The sequence below is a fragment of the Sminthopsis crassicaudata genome, chromosome 2 (genome assembly GCF_048593235.1).
Source record: "Sminthopsis crassicaudata isolate SCR6 chromosome 2, ASM4859323v1, whole genome shotgun sequence".
Classification (NCBI taxonomy): domain Eukaryota; kingdom Metazoa; phylum Chordata; class Mammalia; order Dasyuromorphia; family Dasyuridae; genus Sminthopsis; species Sminthopsis crassicaudata.
Genome location: NC_133618.1, coordinates 451,819,679 through 451,836,840, shown reverse-complemented (window position 1 = coordinate 451,836,840; position 17,162 = coordinate 451,819,679). Strand labels below are relative to the sequence as shown.

Here is a 17,162-nt window from a genome sequence, read left to right as displayed (position 1 = left end):
TGGTCTTCAGAAGCTGTGGTTGTTGAGGAGTCAAGGGTTGCAGAAACAGCTTTCAGGTCACATATGTACAAGGATTGATTCCCTGAATAATGGCTACAGGGGATAGGCTAGAAGCAAGACTGGTAGTTTAGGATGACATTACTGTTCTTGGGACTCTTGGGCTTAGTCTTGAGTCAGTTTCATTGGACTTTAAGGGGAGATGGTTAAGATGTAGAATGCAGTGGCAGCTAGGTGGTACAATGGCTAGAGTGCCAGGGTTGGAGTCTAGAAGATTCATCTTCCTGAGTTCAAATCTGGTCTCAGACACTTAACACTTCCTAGCTGTGTGACCCTGGGCAAGTCACTTAACCCCAGCCTCAGGGGAAAAAAAAGATTTAATCTAGTATTCTCTTTTCTGTTATTTGCTTTCCTCTCCTCTTCCCTGATCCAGGTGGCCAGATCCCAGGGAAAAGGCATTTTCCTTTTCCGGAAGCTCAAGGACATAATGGACTGGAGGAAGGTACAGTTTTCTTCTTCCTTTTTCCCCTATCACCAACTTTGCTCCCCCCACAAATGAAAGGACATTTCTCCCCTAGTTCCTAGCTTTGAGATGACCCCGCTATGTCTTTTGGTCTATAGTTTTTTCCTTCATCTCTGGGGCCCCTGACAGCTTATTCTTCATTTTTTGCTATTGGGGACAATATGATGTAGGTCAGAGGACCGCCATTGTTCCCAACTCTTCCATTGACATCCTGTGTGACCTTTGTCACCTGTAGGGGTTTCAGTCCTCCCCTCTGTAAAATGAAGGGGTTAGAGTGGATGGTTCCAAAAGTACCCACCCTGTGACTTAATATTGGAAAACCTGCCCTCTTGGCCCTTTTCTATGGATGTGGGATATGGGAGCACCAGTGGAAACTAAAACTAAAACTAAAGTGGAAACAGGGCTTATCATCCCAGGGCAGTTGCCAGAGGCACAGAGAAACAGGAGGGCCACCATATGTGTGGGAGTTCCCCTTACTCCCAGCATGGCAACACAGGCCACTCTTGCCAAGAAATCCCTTAGCCAAGCACTGTAGCCAGCCTGGAGTGCCAGTAAACCCATGAAAGCCATGTGTTTAAGGAGAATGGCAGGGGGCAGGTGGACTGGAGAGGGAAGCCCGGGCTGGGACAGGGAGCTCCCCGTCATATCTCTTCTAGCTTGTGCTGATCATGAAGAAAACAGAAGTTGGGGCTTTGTGTCTGTCAGGATGTGGGCCGCTCCGATGACCAGAAAGATGACATTCCGGTGGAGAACTACGTAGCCCAACGTTACATCGAGAATCCTTATTTGATAGGAGGTAGAGTGGCTCCCTGTGGCCCCCCCCCCCTTCTCTCTGACTAGTCAAGAAACAGACATTTACTGGGAACCCATTGTGTCCAGCCTGGTACCAGGACTTCCCTGAAAGACAGACTGGTTTAAAGCCTAGTTTCTACCCTCAAATAACTTAGTATTTCCGTCCCCTCTTAGAAAGAGAAAGTGCAGACAGACACACAAAGTTTCCCAGAATTCTATGCAAAACAAGTAGATTGATGATTTACAGTAAGACCATAGGAGCTCAGAGAAGGGAGAAGTCTCTTGTGGGATGAAACTCAGGGAAAGATGGAGGAAGAATATGCTGGCCATAGTCTTAGCCTCTGAATCTTGGAGCTGGAAGAGACCTCAGACTTTATGTGGTTCAGCTCCTTATATCATGCATGATTCCTTCTAGAATATCCCCAAGATATCATCTGGCCTTTGCTTTATCATAACGAGAGACAGGAAATTGTACAGCTCTGGTGAGGGCCAGAATTGGCTTTTTATCCTTTGCAGTCAAGCAAGCTATGTTTATCACAGTTGATCATCACAAACTTCTTGTTGCAGTGTACAATATTCTCTTAGTTCTACTCATTTCACCTAGTATCAGTTCATGTAAGTCTCTCCAGGCTTCTGTAAAGTCATCCTGCTGATTGATTCTTTTTCTTTTTTTTTTTTTTTTTTTTTAACATTTTTTTATTAATTTTTAAATTATAACTTTTTTTGACAGTACATATGCATGGGTAATTTTTTACATTATCCCTTGCACTCACTTCTATTCCAAATTTTCCCTCCTGCTGATTGTTTCTTATTGAACAATAATATTCTATAACATTCATATACCACAATTTATTCAGCCGTTCTCCAATTGATTGGCATCCACTCAGTTTCCAGTTTCTGGCCACCACAAAGAAGGCTGCCACAAACATTTTTGCACATGTAGGTCCTTTTCCATCATTTATGATCTCTTTGGGAACCCAGAGAGTGACACTGCTGGATCAAAGGGTATGCCCAGTTTGATAGCCCTTTGGGCATAGTTCCAGATGGCTCTCCAGAATGGCTGGATGTATTCACAATTCCATCAACAATGCATCAATGTCCAAGTTTTCCCACATCCCTTCCAACATACATAATTTTTCCTGTCATTTTAGCCAATCTGAGAGTTGTCTTAATTTGCATTGTTCTCATCAATGGTTATTTAGAGCATCTCTTCATATGACTAGAAATGGCTTTAATTTCTTCATCTGAAAAATGTCGATTCATATTCTTTGACCATTTATCAGTTGGAGAATGATTTGTATTCTTAATAAGTTTGAGTCAATATGAATAGTTTTCAAAAGAAGAAATGCAAAATATGACCAAAGGAGAACAATTCAAATAATTTACCAAAAATATGCAAATTAAAGTCACTCTGAAGTTTTATCTTCCATCCTGCAAACTGGCAAAGATGACAAAAAAAAAAAAACGGAAGCCAAAGTTGGGGCACCTATGAGAAGACAGGCACAGTAGTTTACTATTGATAGAGTGATGACTGAATACAGGTGCTCTGGGTATCAGTTTGAAATTATGCAAGAAAAGTGATCCAACAATCCATGCACTTTGACTTGACTATTCTCCTTTTGAACATATACCCCAAGAAAGTCAAAGAACCAGAAGTATGTGCCTAAATATTAATAGCAGTATTTTGTACAGTGGCTAAACCAATTGTGGTATCACAAACATCATGTATTGTTACTGTGCAAAATAAAATGTACTGAATAGCAGGAATTCAGAGAACTCTAGAAGATGTATGTGAACTAACCGATTCAGAGTGAAATCAGAGTAGAACCAGGGAAATAATACACACAATGACAATAATGTAAATGAAAAGAGTACTTTAAATGATGACAAGGCTGAGCTGATCAGAAGCCCGCAAAGGTTTCAGAAGAACATTATGAAATGGGCTATTCTTTTTTTCTCTCTTTTTACTGGAACCCCAGTGCTACCTAACGGTCCAGCTAAGTCATAGTGGCAAAGGTTTTCCTTTAACTATTTTTTCTTTGTTACAATAGAGGTTTAATTCCAGGTTTGGAGGATTTAGATTGGGGGTGGCAGGTCTATTTCCAGGAATGACATGATGTTAAAACAAATAACACCAATAAAATTTTTTTAAAGAAAATAAGAGCCAGACAATAAGAAGATCCAATTCAGTTCCAATTGATCAATGATGAACAGAATCAGCTACACCCAGAGAAAGAACACTGGGAAATGAATGTGAACTACTTGCATTTTTGTTTTTCTTCCTAAGTTATTTTTACCTTTCTGAATCCAATTTTTCTTGTGCAACAAGAGAACTGTATAAATATGTATATATATATATTGTATTAAGATATACTTTAACATGTTTTTCATACATGACACTTAATATTCTCTCTCTCTCTCTCTCTCTCTCTCTCTCTCTCTCTCTCTCTCTCTCTCTCTCTCTCTCTCTCTCTCTCTCTCTCTCTCTCACTCACTAAATAGCATACACATCCAAGATTCAATCCCAAAGCTTCCAAAAACAAAGACAGCACTCAGTGGAGAGAGTAGTTCTTAACCTTTTTTTGTCTTTTACCCCTTCTCAGAATGATGGTTTTTAAAAATAAACAATTGAAATTCTTTTGAAAATAATTTTTTCCCAATTACATGTAAAACATTTTTAAAAATTTTGACTTTAAGATTCTCCCCTTTCCTTCCCCTTCCCCCTATTTAAAAGGCCTATGTGGAGTTAAATAGCAATTCAGAATTAATATTTGGAGAAAACTCCAAAGTTCAGTTAGAGGTTAGAGAAAATAAAGGTGTGATTTTTTTTTTCTCATTCAAGTTCACAGGTCTCCCTGAGAGTGATCTATGGCCCTCTAGTTAAGAACCCTTGCTCTAATGGGCTGTTTACACTAATCCATCCTCAAGTTATTTTTAGAGATTGTTTCTTGCTGGGTGCATATTGGGAACACGTTATTGGTATGCCCCAAGGAAGTAACCCACCTTCTCTTCCTAGTGTCTGTCAGTCTTATCCTAGTAGAAAGTAAGCTCTTTAAGGAAGGAGATTGGGTCAGCTTGTCTTTGTCTCTTTGTCTTGCCAGCTTGGAGCACACAGATGGATTGTTTGTTGAATTAAATGGAATTGATTGGAGGTGTGAGTTCTGTGTGTGTTTCTCTTTCACTGAGATAGCTCCTGGTGCTAACAACAATAAACTTTATTAAGCTCCTACTGTGGAACAAACCTCAATGCTTGAATTGTCCTCTTGAAGAATCAATTATCTTGTCTTCTTGGAGGGTAGGATTACTTTTTCTTGTTGCTTCTGAAGGTCTGTGTACTCTTCTACATTGATTGTATCAGGAGTAAGTTGCCGGATTTCTTTTTTCCCCTAGATACAATTTATCTGATTTTTTAAAATTTAAATTTAAAAGATATTTTTAAAATTGGTTGAAAAAAGGTCTTTTGTTTTTTCATTGCAGTTCTTTCCAGATATACTCACCCCCATTCCCAATGACCCTTCCCTTCTAACAAGAAAAACAGTTAAGTCAAACCAGTCAATAGTACAACCCTATGTGATAGCAGCACAAGGCACACCTTGGTTGGTGACCTGACTCCTGCCTGAGGTTCTCTTTTCTGAGATCCTAACTTCATCCACTGGGCAAGGAATAATATATTATGGCACTAATAATTGAAACTAATTTTAAAAGAAATAGAAATGAGAAGTCATGTGTAAGTAGTACTTGTGCTTTGAGTCATGTCTTTAGCAGTGGCAAGGGGGATATTGAATCATCCATATCTGCTATTCCAGTGTCATTGTGAGAAGGGCATCATACTTGTGAGCCAGCTGACTTGGGTTAGGGGTACAACGTAACAAGCTCTCTGTGTGACACTAATTGGCTTGAGATGGGGATGGAATAAAAAAGGTGATATATACCTAACATTAATTCTCTGCTCCATAGGGCGCAAATTTGACCTGCGAGTGTATGTCCTGGTGATGTCTGTAAGTAACTGAATTCATTGGCTGCTGTAGGAGGTGGTGTGAGTTTGGGGATCAGGCCTGGTGACCAGCATGAACTTTCTTATCCAGTTTTATTGTAAACTAAGGAAGTAAGTTGAAAAGCTGGAGGGAGGCACATTCTTAAATTTTCCAGGTAATGGGAACAAAATTTTCTCTGACCTGAAACCTGGTTCTCCTTTCATTACTCCCTCACCTTTGCCTCTATTTGTCTTAAGTCTCCCTGTCTCTTCCTCCATGCTTTCTTCTCTGGTATCTTTCCTTCCTCCTCTCCATTCTTCTGCCACGCACTTTCTTCCTTCTTCCACTTTCCATCGTTCTCTGATACTCTCTTCTACACTATTTCTCTTTATCTTGTCTCTTTCCATTCTCTTCACCCCAACTGTTTTCCTCTCCTTCCTTCACTGTCTCTTCCTCTCCTATCTCTCCTTACTGTCTTTTCTCTTCATCTGTTCTGTGTCTCTCCATTCTTTTTTCTCTCCCTTACTTCAATCCTCCTGTCTCCCTGTGTCTTCCTCCCTCTTTCTGACTTCTCTTCTCTTCAACAGTACCGTCCCCCTTCGGGCATGGTTGTATCGAGATGGCTTTGTTCGGTTCTCCAACACCCGCTTCACCCTGAGCAGTATTGATGATCACTGTATCCTCAACAAATACTGGTTAAGTACCTAGTTGGAACACTGAGTATCAGCAATACTATGACAAAGACAGAGGCCTTGTCCTCAAGAAGCTTATGTTCTACTATGGGTATATGAATGCAAACAAGTAAATTCAAAAATTGAAGAGAGAATATTAACAACTAGAGGAAGAAGGAATGAAGAAAAGTTTCATAGGGAAGATGATAATGAACTGAACCTTCAAAAATTCTGAGAAGACAGAGAGAATGAGAGAATATTTTCTGGGCATGGAGGTAGGAAAGGCCGGATTTGTGCAAATGAACCCATACATCTGAAATGGCTTATGCAATTACACAGAGGTTGGGTATGAAATTCTGAGTTTGGAGAACTCGACATTACTCAGGAGCTGATTTGCTGGAATAGAGATGGAATGATATGAAATAAAGCTAGAAATGTAGGTTACAACCAGCTTCTGGAGGGCCTTAGACACCAGATTTGAGAAGGTTGTATTTATCATGGGAATAATAGAGAGCCATGGAAGGTTTTTTGTTTTTTGGTTTTTTTTTTGTTGTTGTTGTTTTTGCATAGAAGATATTGCAAGACCTGTATCATGGGAAATTCATCTTTTCAAGTATGTGGAAAATGGCTTAGAGAGAGAAGACTAGAAATAGGAAGACTATCTGGAAACTCCATTACAGTGGTTCAAGTCTAAGGCCAGATGATGGCCTAAATTAAGGTGATGACTCTATGAGTAGAGAGAATGGGATGGATGCTAGAGATATTGTGGAGGTATAGAATAAGAAATATCTTAACAACTGATTGTATATGAAAGATTCTCTATTAGAGATGGCAGAATCACAGATAACTCTGAGATTATGAACCCACGTGATTGGGAAGATTAAAATGCCCTTAATAGAAATAGGGAAGTTTGGAAGAAGAATTTAAGGGGAAAGATGATCATTTCTATTTTAGCCATCTTGAATTGGAGGTGCCAGAGGAATCTCAGGGGTAGGCCTGTAGAAGCAGACCTTTAGAGTTGCAACTTTGGTGTTCAGGAGAGAGATTAGAATTGGGTATAGTAGACTGGTGAATTTCCTCCAGACAACTTTCTGCTACTCCCTGTGTTCCTTGGCCTGTGTTCTTTCCTTTTCCTCATTTAAATTCTAGTCTATGAGCCTCTTTCCAGACCCAAGATCACTGAATCAGAGTATCTCAGGATTTACTAGATGGATCTCAGGAGCCATCTAATCCAAGACCGAGAATCTGTTCTGTGACATCTTTGAGAGTGTCCTGTCTCTGCCTAGAGACTTCTCGCACCTAAAACAATGCCTGTCATATTTAATGTTTGTAGAATTGAAATGATTGAGAGAGACCACTATTTCCTTACACATCCCATCCAGCTCTAATTGAATCAAATCTGCCTCTGCAATTTCCGCTTGATGTTCCTAGTTCTTTCCTTTAATGCAAAACAGTGATTATGTCTTCAAGTTATATATTTTTTTAGGCTAGACATCCTCTACTTCTTCATTCTTGTATGGAACATTGAGAATCCTATCACCTATGTTAGTTACCATTTTTTCTCTGGAAAGATTTTTTATGTCCCTCAAGGTTTAAATCTAGTCTAAAAGAGACAACATGGGGAATTATTACCTTCCTTGTTCTGTTACCTTTTAAGTGAAATATAGTATAGCATTTGTTCTCTTGACTGCTTTGTCACACTAGTGTTGAGTATTGATCTAGTGGCTCACTAAAAGCACCAGATCTCTCCCATAAGAATGTTGTTTTGCCAAAAGCTCCTCATTCTGTACTCTTGAAGTTGATTATTTGGACTTAAGGGTAGAACTTCACATTTATTTATCCCTATTAATTAATTTGGTTCATTGTAATAATCTATAGGGGAATTTGTATTTTGTCATACAGCGTTTTAGCTATCATATTCTGCAAATTTGACAATCAAAGTGGATGCCTTCCTCCAAGTCATTGATACAAATAATGAGTAGAATAAGGCCAAAGACAAATGTTGTGTCCTGCTTTTTAGAGCCCCCAAGCTGGGGTGATTAAAATGTACTGTCCTAGTGAAGAAGTGATAAGGTGGGACTCCTGAGGATGGTTAAAATATGGAGTCCATTTATTCCCAGTTCTTTCCCCTTTTTATACCCTCATACCCTTAACTAACAAAAACACTGGGCATATACCCACTATATACTGCACACGTGGGACCACATAAACAACTTGCTATTGTACGTAGTTTGCCACCTGGTATCATTCTGCTTCAATCACAACACAGGTGGTCACTGCCCCCTGACTTCTCAGGAAGTCCGAGAGCCCTTAGAGAAGATGGGAGCGGAACCAGATGTTGTTAGCAGGTTCCCTCCCTCTGGGCTGAAGGGTCTTCTGCCTCACCCAGAGTTCTCCCACTGTCTGTGGCTCTACATACAATCCATGAATTTTTCCACTAATTCTTTCTCAGGCAACATTGATCCGGAGCCCAATCATTCAATTAGTTTTGCTTCCTTCTAATAGTACTATCACCTCCATCTCACACTCCTAACAGTACTATTATCTTCCATTTTGTCCACAAGCATAACTTGAAATACTTTGTGAAACACTTTGCTAAAATCTAATTATATTATGAATGTATAAATCAAGGAATGAATGAGTTAAGAATGTATCACATGCTTACTATTTATGACACCAGTGCTAAGCACTAGGGGAACAAATAGAGAAGTAAAATAGGTCTACTCTCAAGGCACTCAGTCTAACAGCATAAATAGCACAAATAAAAAAAAACAAAATGAATGACAAAATGTGATACTTTCTTGAAGTACCAGTTAAGTTGCTCTGTCAAAAAAGGAAGTGAACTTAATTAGGTGTGGCTTGATTTGATGAAGTCAAGGTTGGTTTTTAGTTATCAACCTATCAACTATATTTCCAGTTTATCTTATATATTATACACACTTGTCCATTGTTTCCTTTTTAGCTCACAAGTACCTTCACAAGCATGTCCTTTACCTTTCCTCTTAACCCACAATGCCTTAAGATTAAGAAATGCTTGTTGACTTAATTATTAAAACACCTACTATGTGCTAACTGTGTTAGATACAAATGCAATGCATGAATAGGTTTCTACTGTGAGAGGAGCTTACATTCATTCCTTGGTGTTCTCTGTCTTAAACCTACCTTTTAATTTCTTCCCATGCATGCACATTTTATTTGCTTATTATGCATTTGTGTATTTTATTCCCTTAATAGAATTAAATTCTTGGATGCTTTGCATATAGTTGACCCTCAACTATTTTAATTGGTGTTGAATTAAATGTTCACATTCAATGCATTTAATTGTGTGTTCTACAATTTCTTAGAGTCAAGCTTACTTATCTATGTTGGAAAACACTGTTCTCTATCCCCGTTTTTTTTGTTTTTTTTTCTGAGGCTGGGGTTAAGTGACTTGCCCAGGCTCACATAGCTAGGAAGTGTTAAGTGTCTGAGGTCAGATTTGAACTCTAGTCCTCCTGAATTCAGGGCTGGTGCTCTATCCATTGCGCCACCTAGCTGCCCCCTAGCTGCCCCCATCCCCGTTTTTTAAAATGGGTATATTTGCTCTTCTTCAAGTCCCAGGTACTGTTGTAGACTCCCATGATCTTTTAAAAATCACTAGCAATGGCTCATCAGTCACATCTAGTTTTTTCAGTACTGCAATATGTAGGTCATCTCAGCCTAGTGACTTGCTTGTCTGATAGTTCCTTACTGCTTACCCACACTCTTCATTAATTAAACCAATCCAAAATTTTTTCTCATTGGAAGAAAATAAGGAACAAAATAAGAGTTGAAAAGTTCATCCTTCTCTGTTATCAATCATCATCCTTCTACTCACCCTTTGTACTCTTCTTTGATCTTCCCTTTGCTTCCAACATAACTGTGTCCTCCTTGGTTGCCACTTGCACTTCTTGTAGTGTTTTAGCACACTTGCTGATTCTTATAGAACCCTGCTGCTTTATTTTCATTCTTCACTACTTGCCATAGCTTTCATTTGCTGTGCTTGTCCTTTTGTAACCTGAGGTAGTTGATGAATTCCCTGTGTATCCACATCAAGGCACCATTTTAACCCCTTGATGGAATAATTTCTGCTTATTCGTGGGAATTTCCCATCCTTCTTAGGCCAACTACTTTCAATATCATTTAGGCCATCCTTTCCCTGGACCCATTTGGATCCGCTCTGGTGTCTATAGGTTGTGGCCAGCTTTCTTCTCCATCACCATCTTTCTTATGTTATGATCTCTTGTTCTCAAGGTTCATCTTAAGCAATTGGTTCCTTTTTGTTGGTCAGAATCAAGTTCAGAACAGCGTTGCTTACTTCACCTTTTGAAGGATAAAATTATCATTAATACAAATCACAAATTTATTCGCTTTTGGCAGAGAAAGAGTTTTAGCATATATTGCATATATTGAAGTCCCTTAAAACTGTAATATTATATTACCATGTCTGGAATTTCACCTGTCCCCAAACTCCTTTTTAATTCCTCCTTTAAAGGAGGCCTATAAGTCACAATAGTATTGCTCTTCTTCCACTGCAGTTAATCCTAACACAAATGATTTGCATATATTCCCTCTGGTTCTTGAATTTCATGAGTATATCTATTTTCTTAATATGTAATGCTACTAAATTCCTCCTCTTTTTTTATTGATTTACTATTACACTATTATTATTTATTTTATTGATTCACTACCTTTTGACTGTAAACCTTTTTAGAGTCATATACCAGTTATAGTCTTGTCCTATCAAGTTTCACTGACACCAGTGAGATCAAATTTGCCTCTTTACATAAGGATCTTTAGTTGGCCAAGTTAACTACCTATATTTTGATCCAGAAGTCTTGTGCTTGTTCTCTTCTTGTCTATGATTTGCTGAGTTTCTTTCCTGCCATTCTTTCTTGATGAGGTTTTTTTCCCCCATGTTTTTAACTGGCCTTTGGGCAGTGTGTTCCATCCCTGGATAGCAGCTCTATCACTATTCTTATATTTTAAGCCATGCCCAGAAGTCCAGAATCTTTCTTTCTCTTATAAATTGCCATTCTCCGACGGACAATAGCAATGGAGACCCTACCTATGCACCAACAAAGCCTTCAGCTTTTAGTATAGAACTTTAGGATCATTGACAATGCTAGGTTCTTTTTTTGTCACATCATTAGTTATCATATGAATCATCAAAAGACAATAGTGATTGTTAACTTTGAAATGGGAAGAATTTAGAACTAGAAGGACCCTTGAGATTATCTTGGGAGGATGGAAAAACTTGCCACTAAGATAAGTGTGGGAGGTTGGGAGACATGGTTAGCTCCCTGCCCAGTTGTGGAGGGAAGGATTTTGTAGTTTCTAATCCTAGACCTTGACTGCTTATCTCTGTCAGATGTTCACCTCACCAACGTTGCTGTGCAGAAGACATCCCCTGATTATGATCCAGAGAAGGTGAGTGAGCAGCAGAAACTGCCGCTCCTATCCAAGGGCATGGACCAAAGACAGCATCCTGGGAGGTCAGGGTCCTGGGAGCAAGGCTTCTTGAGTCATTATATCCTTGATAACCAGAATCTGAAGACTTGGGGGACTTGGGACAAGGGACAGTTTCCCACAAGGAAGAAAGCCTATTCTACCCAGAAGTCCATTCTCCTGGAGGGCTTGATTGGGATGGACTCTGAGCCCAAAGACAGGAAAGGTAGATTCCTGACCTATCAAGGGTTTTGACCCACTTATTTTCTGCTCTCACTTCCTTGTCCTTTCTTGACTGGCCAGAGAATTATTGAAGAAAAAACCTTCTATCGCTCTTTTGCCACTGGATGGTCTCTGGTTGGTGAAAGTTGATTTATTTATTTGAAAGATCATGAATTTTGAAATTAAAAGCACTTCTAAGGCTGTGTAGTCCAGTCTTCTCACTTTTCAAATGAGGAAACTGAAGACCAGTGAAGTTGTGACTAGTCCCTCCCTCCTTTTCTCTCCCTCTCCCTCCCTCCCTCCCTCCTTTTCTCTCCCTTTCCCTCCCTCCCTCCCTCTTTTTCTTTCCCTCGCTCCCTCCTTCTCTCTCTTTCTTTCTCTCTCTCTCTTTCTCTCTCTCTGTCTCTCGCTCGCTCGCTTTCTCTCTCTCTTTCTCTCTCTCTCTCTCTCTCTCTCTCTCTCTCTCTTTCTTTCTCTTTCTCTGTCTCTCTCTCTCTCGCTCGCTTTCTCTCTCTCTCTCTCTCTCTCTCTCTCTCTCTCTCTCTCTCTCTCTCTCTCTCTCTCTCTCTCTTCCTTTTCTCTTTTCTTCTCTCTCTTTTCCCATTGTACCATGCTTCTTCTCTTTAGTTCATTCACACACACATACACACACACACACACACACACACACACACACACACACACACACTTCAACCCCAAAATTCACCAGCACTGGAAAGGAGTGAAGTAAAACCCCAGCATCTATAGATGTTTTACAGATACCTCTGACTGCTGAGGGGCTGAGCCATGAATCTGACATAGGCACTTGTCATGTGACCCTAGAGCTACAGCTTCTTGGCAGATGGCCCCAGGAGGCCGAGTCACCTTGCAGAACACAAAGCTGCTCCCCACCTAGGCACTTAGACTTTTCCCATTCAGAGCTATGTGGGCCCTTCCACACAGGACTTCCCCCCTGGCAAGGCTTTAGGAACCCTCTGCCAACCAGGTACATGTCAGGAGGCCACAGTGCCATGTAGCCATGGTGATGTCCAGCAATTCTCATATGAAGATATATGCCCATATAATTCTCTACCACAATAAAGGAAGAGGTTAAGAGTCTCAGAGGCAAGGGCTCACTTCTCATTTCTACTCCTAACTTTCTGTGTGAGTTTAAGCAGAGTACTTCATCCCCCTAACCTGCTTTTCCTCATCAATCAAACAATGGATGATCTTCATTCTTCTTTAGATTCAAGATTCTGTGCTCTGGGTTATTCTTTTCAGAGTCTGTACAAACTCTATAAACAACTTTATAGTTTCACCAGTGATGGACAGGCAAGGGTGTTAAATGCTGAGCTAATGGACTTTTTTTCTTACTCAAATCTTGAGAGGAGAAAAAGAATGAGGACTGTGGAGATGGAGGACTGGAGATGATCTAGTCCAATAAATGAGAGCCCAAGAGACGTCATCTGCCATGGAACCAAAAAGGAAGGTTCCAGTGTCCCTGACTATAACCTCCTAGAAGATAGGGCCTGTGTCTGAGAACTAGACAGTGATGATTTAGTACAACAGAAATGGAATGGAATTTTCTGGTTAGTTGAGGGCTTAAGCAGAAGCTCCACCCCTGAGATTTCCCTGTTACCGTGAACTAGCAGGTGGGACTAAATGTGATTTGAAGCAAGGATACATCCTAAAAGTTGGTTTTGTTAAACCCTAATATGCTCACTTCATAATCATTTGGCTCTTCTGCCTGATAATTCAGGACCCCCAACTCATCCCAGGTATTAAAGGATAGTAAGGTTCAATGGAAAGAGCTCTACAATGGGAGTCAGTGGCCCCAAGTCCAAATCCATATTTTGTTAATTGTTACTTATCTGACAAAGGACAAACATTCTACATCTCAGGGCCTCGATAAAATGACAGGGGTGGGATGGGGTCGGATTAAGTCGAAATCTTTTCTATCTTCCCTGATCCCTGTGAGCCTGTGATTCTGTGGCAGGGCTGCAAATGGATGATCCAGCGATTTCGCCAGTACCTGACTTCCAAGCATGGCCCTGAGGCTGTGGAAGCGCTCTTCCAGGACATGGACAACATCTTTATCAAAAGCCTGCAAAGTGTGCAGAAAGTCATCATCAGTGATAAGCACTGCTTTGAGCTATATGGCTATGACATTCTCATCGACCAGAACCTCAAACCGTAAGGGGCTTAGTGTGGGCAGGGACAGTCCATTCTATGCAACGGCCCATCCCATGGGCTGGCTCTTGCTCAGAGTAGTCTGTCCATAGAGTGGGCCATTCCTGAGGATGGCCAGTTCCATTGTTCAGTCTGAGCTAAGTGATGTTTCACAGATTGGTCCTTCCTATAGAATGGCCTGTGTACAAGGCAGACCCTTTTATAGCTTACAGGATGCCCATGTCTAATCACTACTAGACAAAGGTAAGAGCTGTCTGGTCCCATCCCAATCTGTGTCTGCATGTGTCATGCAGCTTGGAGAAAGCTCCTCAATATGTTCGGATTATTCCCAAACCCAGAGAACCCCCAAGGCCAGTCTCTAACAACTCCCCACTCAATACCACCTTTTCCATTCACACAGGCAAGAGAGGGTGAGCAAACAGCTGGCTTGGGTCACGAGCTAAGTAAGGGGTACCAAAAACATCTAGATATGGCAACCAGCATTCTACATCTCAAAGATCTAAAAATTTAGATCTAGAAACTCAGAGCACCATGAGGCAACACAGTGCGGAAGGGGTTTGGGCGGAGGTTCTAGCCTTGGATGTGCCATTGATTTATTGTGTAATCTCAGACGAGTACTTTTCCTTTCTATGCACTTTAATTTAATTCTCACTAAAATGAGGATCACAGGGCTTCAAAGAATTCAGAGAATAAAACGTTCATAGATACTGAAAGTGCTAAAAGAGCCATAAAAAGGTCTGTTATTATCATCATGACAAATGGTGCTGATTTCTCCCCAAAGCAATGGTTTTCATTTTCTTCTTGTGGGCTAGGTTGAGAATAAACTAAGAGTTCAAATGGGGTTATCTGCCATCTTACTCCAGGGCTGAGAGATCACCAAACCTCCTTTCACCTAATATTCAGGTGGCTTCTTGAAGTCAACGCTTCCCCATCCCTCGCTGCCAGCAGCCAGGAGGACTACCAGCTCAAGACTTGCCTTCTGGAAGATACACTGCACATTGTAGACATGGAGGGCAGGTGGGGACACTGATGTCAACTTAAAGACCCCTAGGGGGTCCTCCTTTAAGTATATGAAAACCTTGATTTACACAAAATAATGTCTTAATTCTTAGGAGACAGGATCATTATCTAGTTCTCCTGACTCCCCCACCCCCGACCCAATGCCCTTTCTACTAAAGAGTGCCTACAAATGTATGATTATTTTTTCCTGATGATTTTGATTTTTAAAAATTCAATTTTACGGGGCAGTTAGGTGGCACAGTGGATAGAGCACCAGCCCTGAATTCAGGAGGACCCGAGTTCAAATTTGGTCTCAGACACTTAATACTTCCTAGCTGTGTGACCCTGGGCAAGTCACTTAACTCCAGCCTCAGAAAAAGAAAAAAAAAATTCAATTTTATTTGATTTTTAGTTCTGAATTTTTTTCCTCCCCACTATTACTCATCCATTAGGGAGGAAAGAAAAACAAAACTTAAGAATATGTAAAATCCTGCAAAAAACCCTCTCCCATTAGCCATGTTTCCAGCCCTCTCTCCACCACTAACAAAAAAAAAAAAAAAAGAAAGAAAGAAAATATGCCTCCATCAGCCCTCTGAGTCCATCAGGTCTGTCTTTCGAGGTGGACAACATGTTTCATCATGAGTCCTTTGGAATTATTTGATCATTATGTTGATCGGGGGTTGCTAAATCTTTCACGGTGATTATCTTAAAATATTGCTATTATTAAGTACATTGTTTTCCTGGTTCTTCTCACTTCACTTTATGTGCTTTCATACAAATCTTCCCAAGTTTCTCTGAAACTCTCTCCTTCATCACTTCTTATTAGTAGCACAATAGTATTCCATTCATTCATATACCTTAACTTGTTCAGTCATTTCACTGTTGACAGAGATTTCCTCAGTTTCCAATTCTTTGCCACCACAAAAAGTTGCTAAAAATATTTTTGTACAAATGGGTCCTTTTCCTTTTTCTTCGATTTCTTTGGGGTATAGACCTAGTAGTAGTACTGAAAATGTATACACAGTCTAATAGCTTTTTGAATATAGTTCCAGATTGTTCTGGATCAGTTTACAGCTCTTCCAACAGTGTGTTAGGTGGGCCTGTCCTCTTATTGCCCCTCCAGCATTTGTCATTTTTCTTTTCTATTATTTTAGCTATTTTTTTTTTAACCAGACCCAGCTGTGATTTCATTGGTATAGAGAACTCTTGGTAAGAACAGCTCCTCCTCTGCAATTTATGGTCTTAGAGACTTGGGAGGAGGATGAGAGGAAGGTTAAATGACTTGCCTAACACCAACACAGCAAGTATTGGATACTCCAGCCAAGGTGGTCTTGACTCTGAGGGAGGCTCTCTCACTGCTTCTCAACAGATGCTAAACTAGGTTGTTGGAAGCCCTTGCACTTGATCCCTTGAGGCTGACCTAACCATACTCTCTTTTTTCCCTCCTACTAGGGAAAGAGTAATTGTTGGGGAGGAATAGCTTCACAGAGAAATTTGGGCGCCAAGCACTGGCAGCTTCTGCTCTCAGGAAGCTTATAATCTACTGGGGGGACAGACAACACACAAAAGGAAGCTGGCAAGCTGGGAGGAAAGGTCCTTGGGGAAGGAGACCAGTCTTTGTAATGCTCAAAACCAATGATCCCATGCACTTTACAGAGCTCCTTGCCACACACACAGCAGCCATCTCACCTCTCCAGGCTTTATGGAGCAAACAGGTCTTAGAGGTGATGTCTGGCAGATGGTGAGTGGAGCACTTAAAGCCAGCAGTGAAAGCAGTGGGCCCTGTGAGAGAACGCTGCATCTAGAATCAGAGGGACTGGGTTTGAGGCTGGACTCTTGTCAAATACTAGCTGTATAGGCAAGTCACTTCTTCAGCCTCTTTTTTCCATCTGTAAAATGGGCAACTGGAAGCCTGGATTCCAAAGCTGCTTCTGACATAGTGGCTGTGCGATCCTGCTTCCAGGTAGCTCTCTAAGGCTGTTTGTTACAGATAAGGGTAGGGTAGTAGAGAATTCTCAGATGGTAAATTTCCTATGTCACACAGCAATGGAATCCCAGGTTGGGGTCTTCCTGCCCCTACTCCACAGCCATTGGAAAAAAATGTTTTTAATCCCTATTGCATAGAAGACCAAAAGGGATGATATGGAGAGCCTTTGAAATCTTAAGCTGCTATAGAGATGTCAGTTAATGGCTGTTAATTACAAGCTTGGTGCTTTCTCCTCAACTCTACCCTGCTACAGCTTTTCTATAGCTTTCACCTCCTAAGAGGATGTACACTTGAGTTGGAAAACTTAGGCCTGAGTTCTGCTTTGTCCTAATGTTGCTTTCTAAGTATGAGCATATTGTCTG

General features: G+C 40.7%; 1 protein-coding gene across 4 annotated transcripts in view; it reads left to right on the top strand.

The window, feature by feature from the left end:
* TTLL9 (tubulin tyrosine ligase like 9) overlaps positions 1-17,162 on the top strand; it is a 41,750-nt gene that overhangs the window by 23,027 nt on the left and 1,561 nt on the right. For 2 of the 4 annotated variants that reach the window (XM_074292778.1, XM_074292776.1), the window contains exons 6-10: positions 431-499; positions 1,226-1,316; positions 5,270-5,310; positions 13,621-13,817; positions 14,718-14,831. In XM_074292778.1, the coding sequence (XP_074148879.1) occupies positions 431-499; positions 1,226-1,316; positions 5,270-5,310; positions 13,621-13,817; positions 14,718-14,831 (512 nt within the window). Of the gene's footprint in view, positions 1-430; positions 500-1,225; positions 1,317-5,269; positions 5,311-5,340; positions 5,344-5,873; positions 5,963-11,346; positions 11,406-13,620; positions 13,818-14,717; positions 14,832-17,162 lie in introns of all 4 variants that reach the window. The other 2 variants (XM_074292779.1, XM_074292777.1) reach the window with 2 other exon arrangements.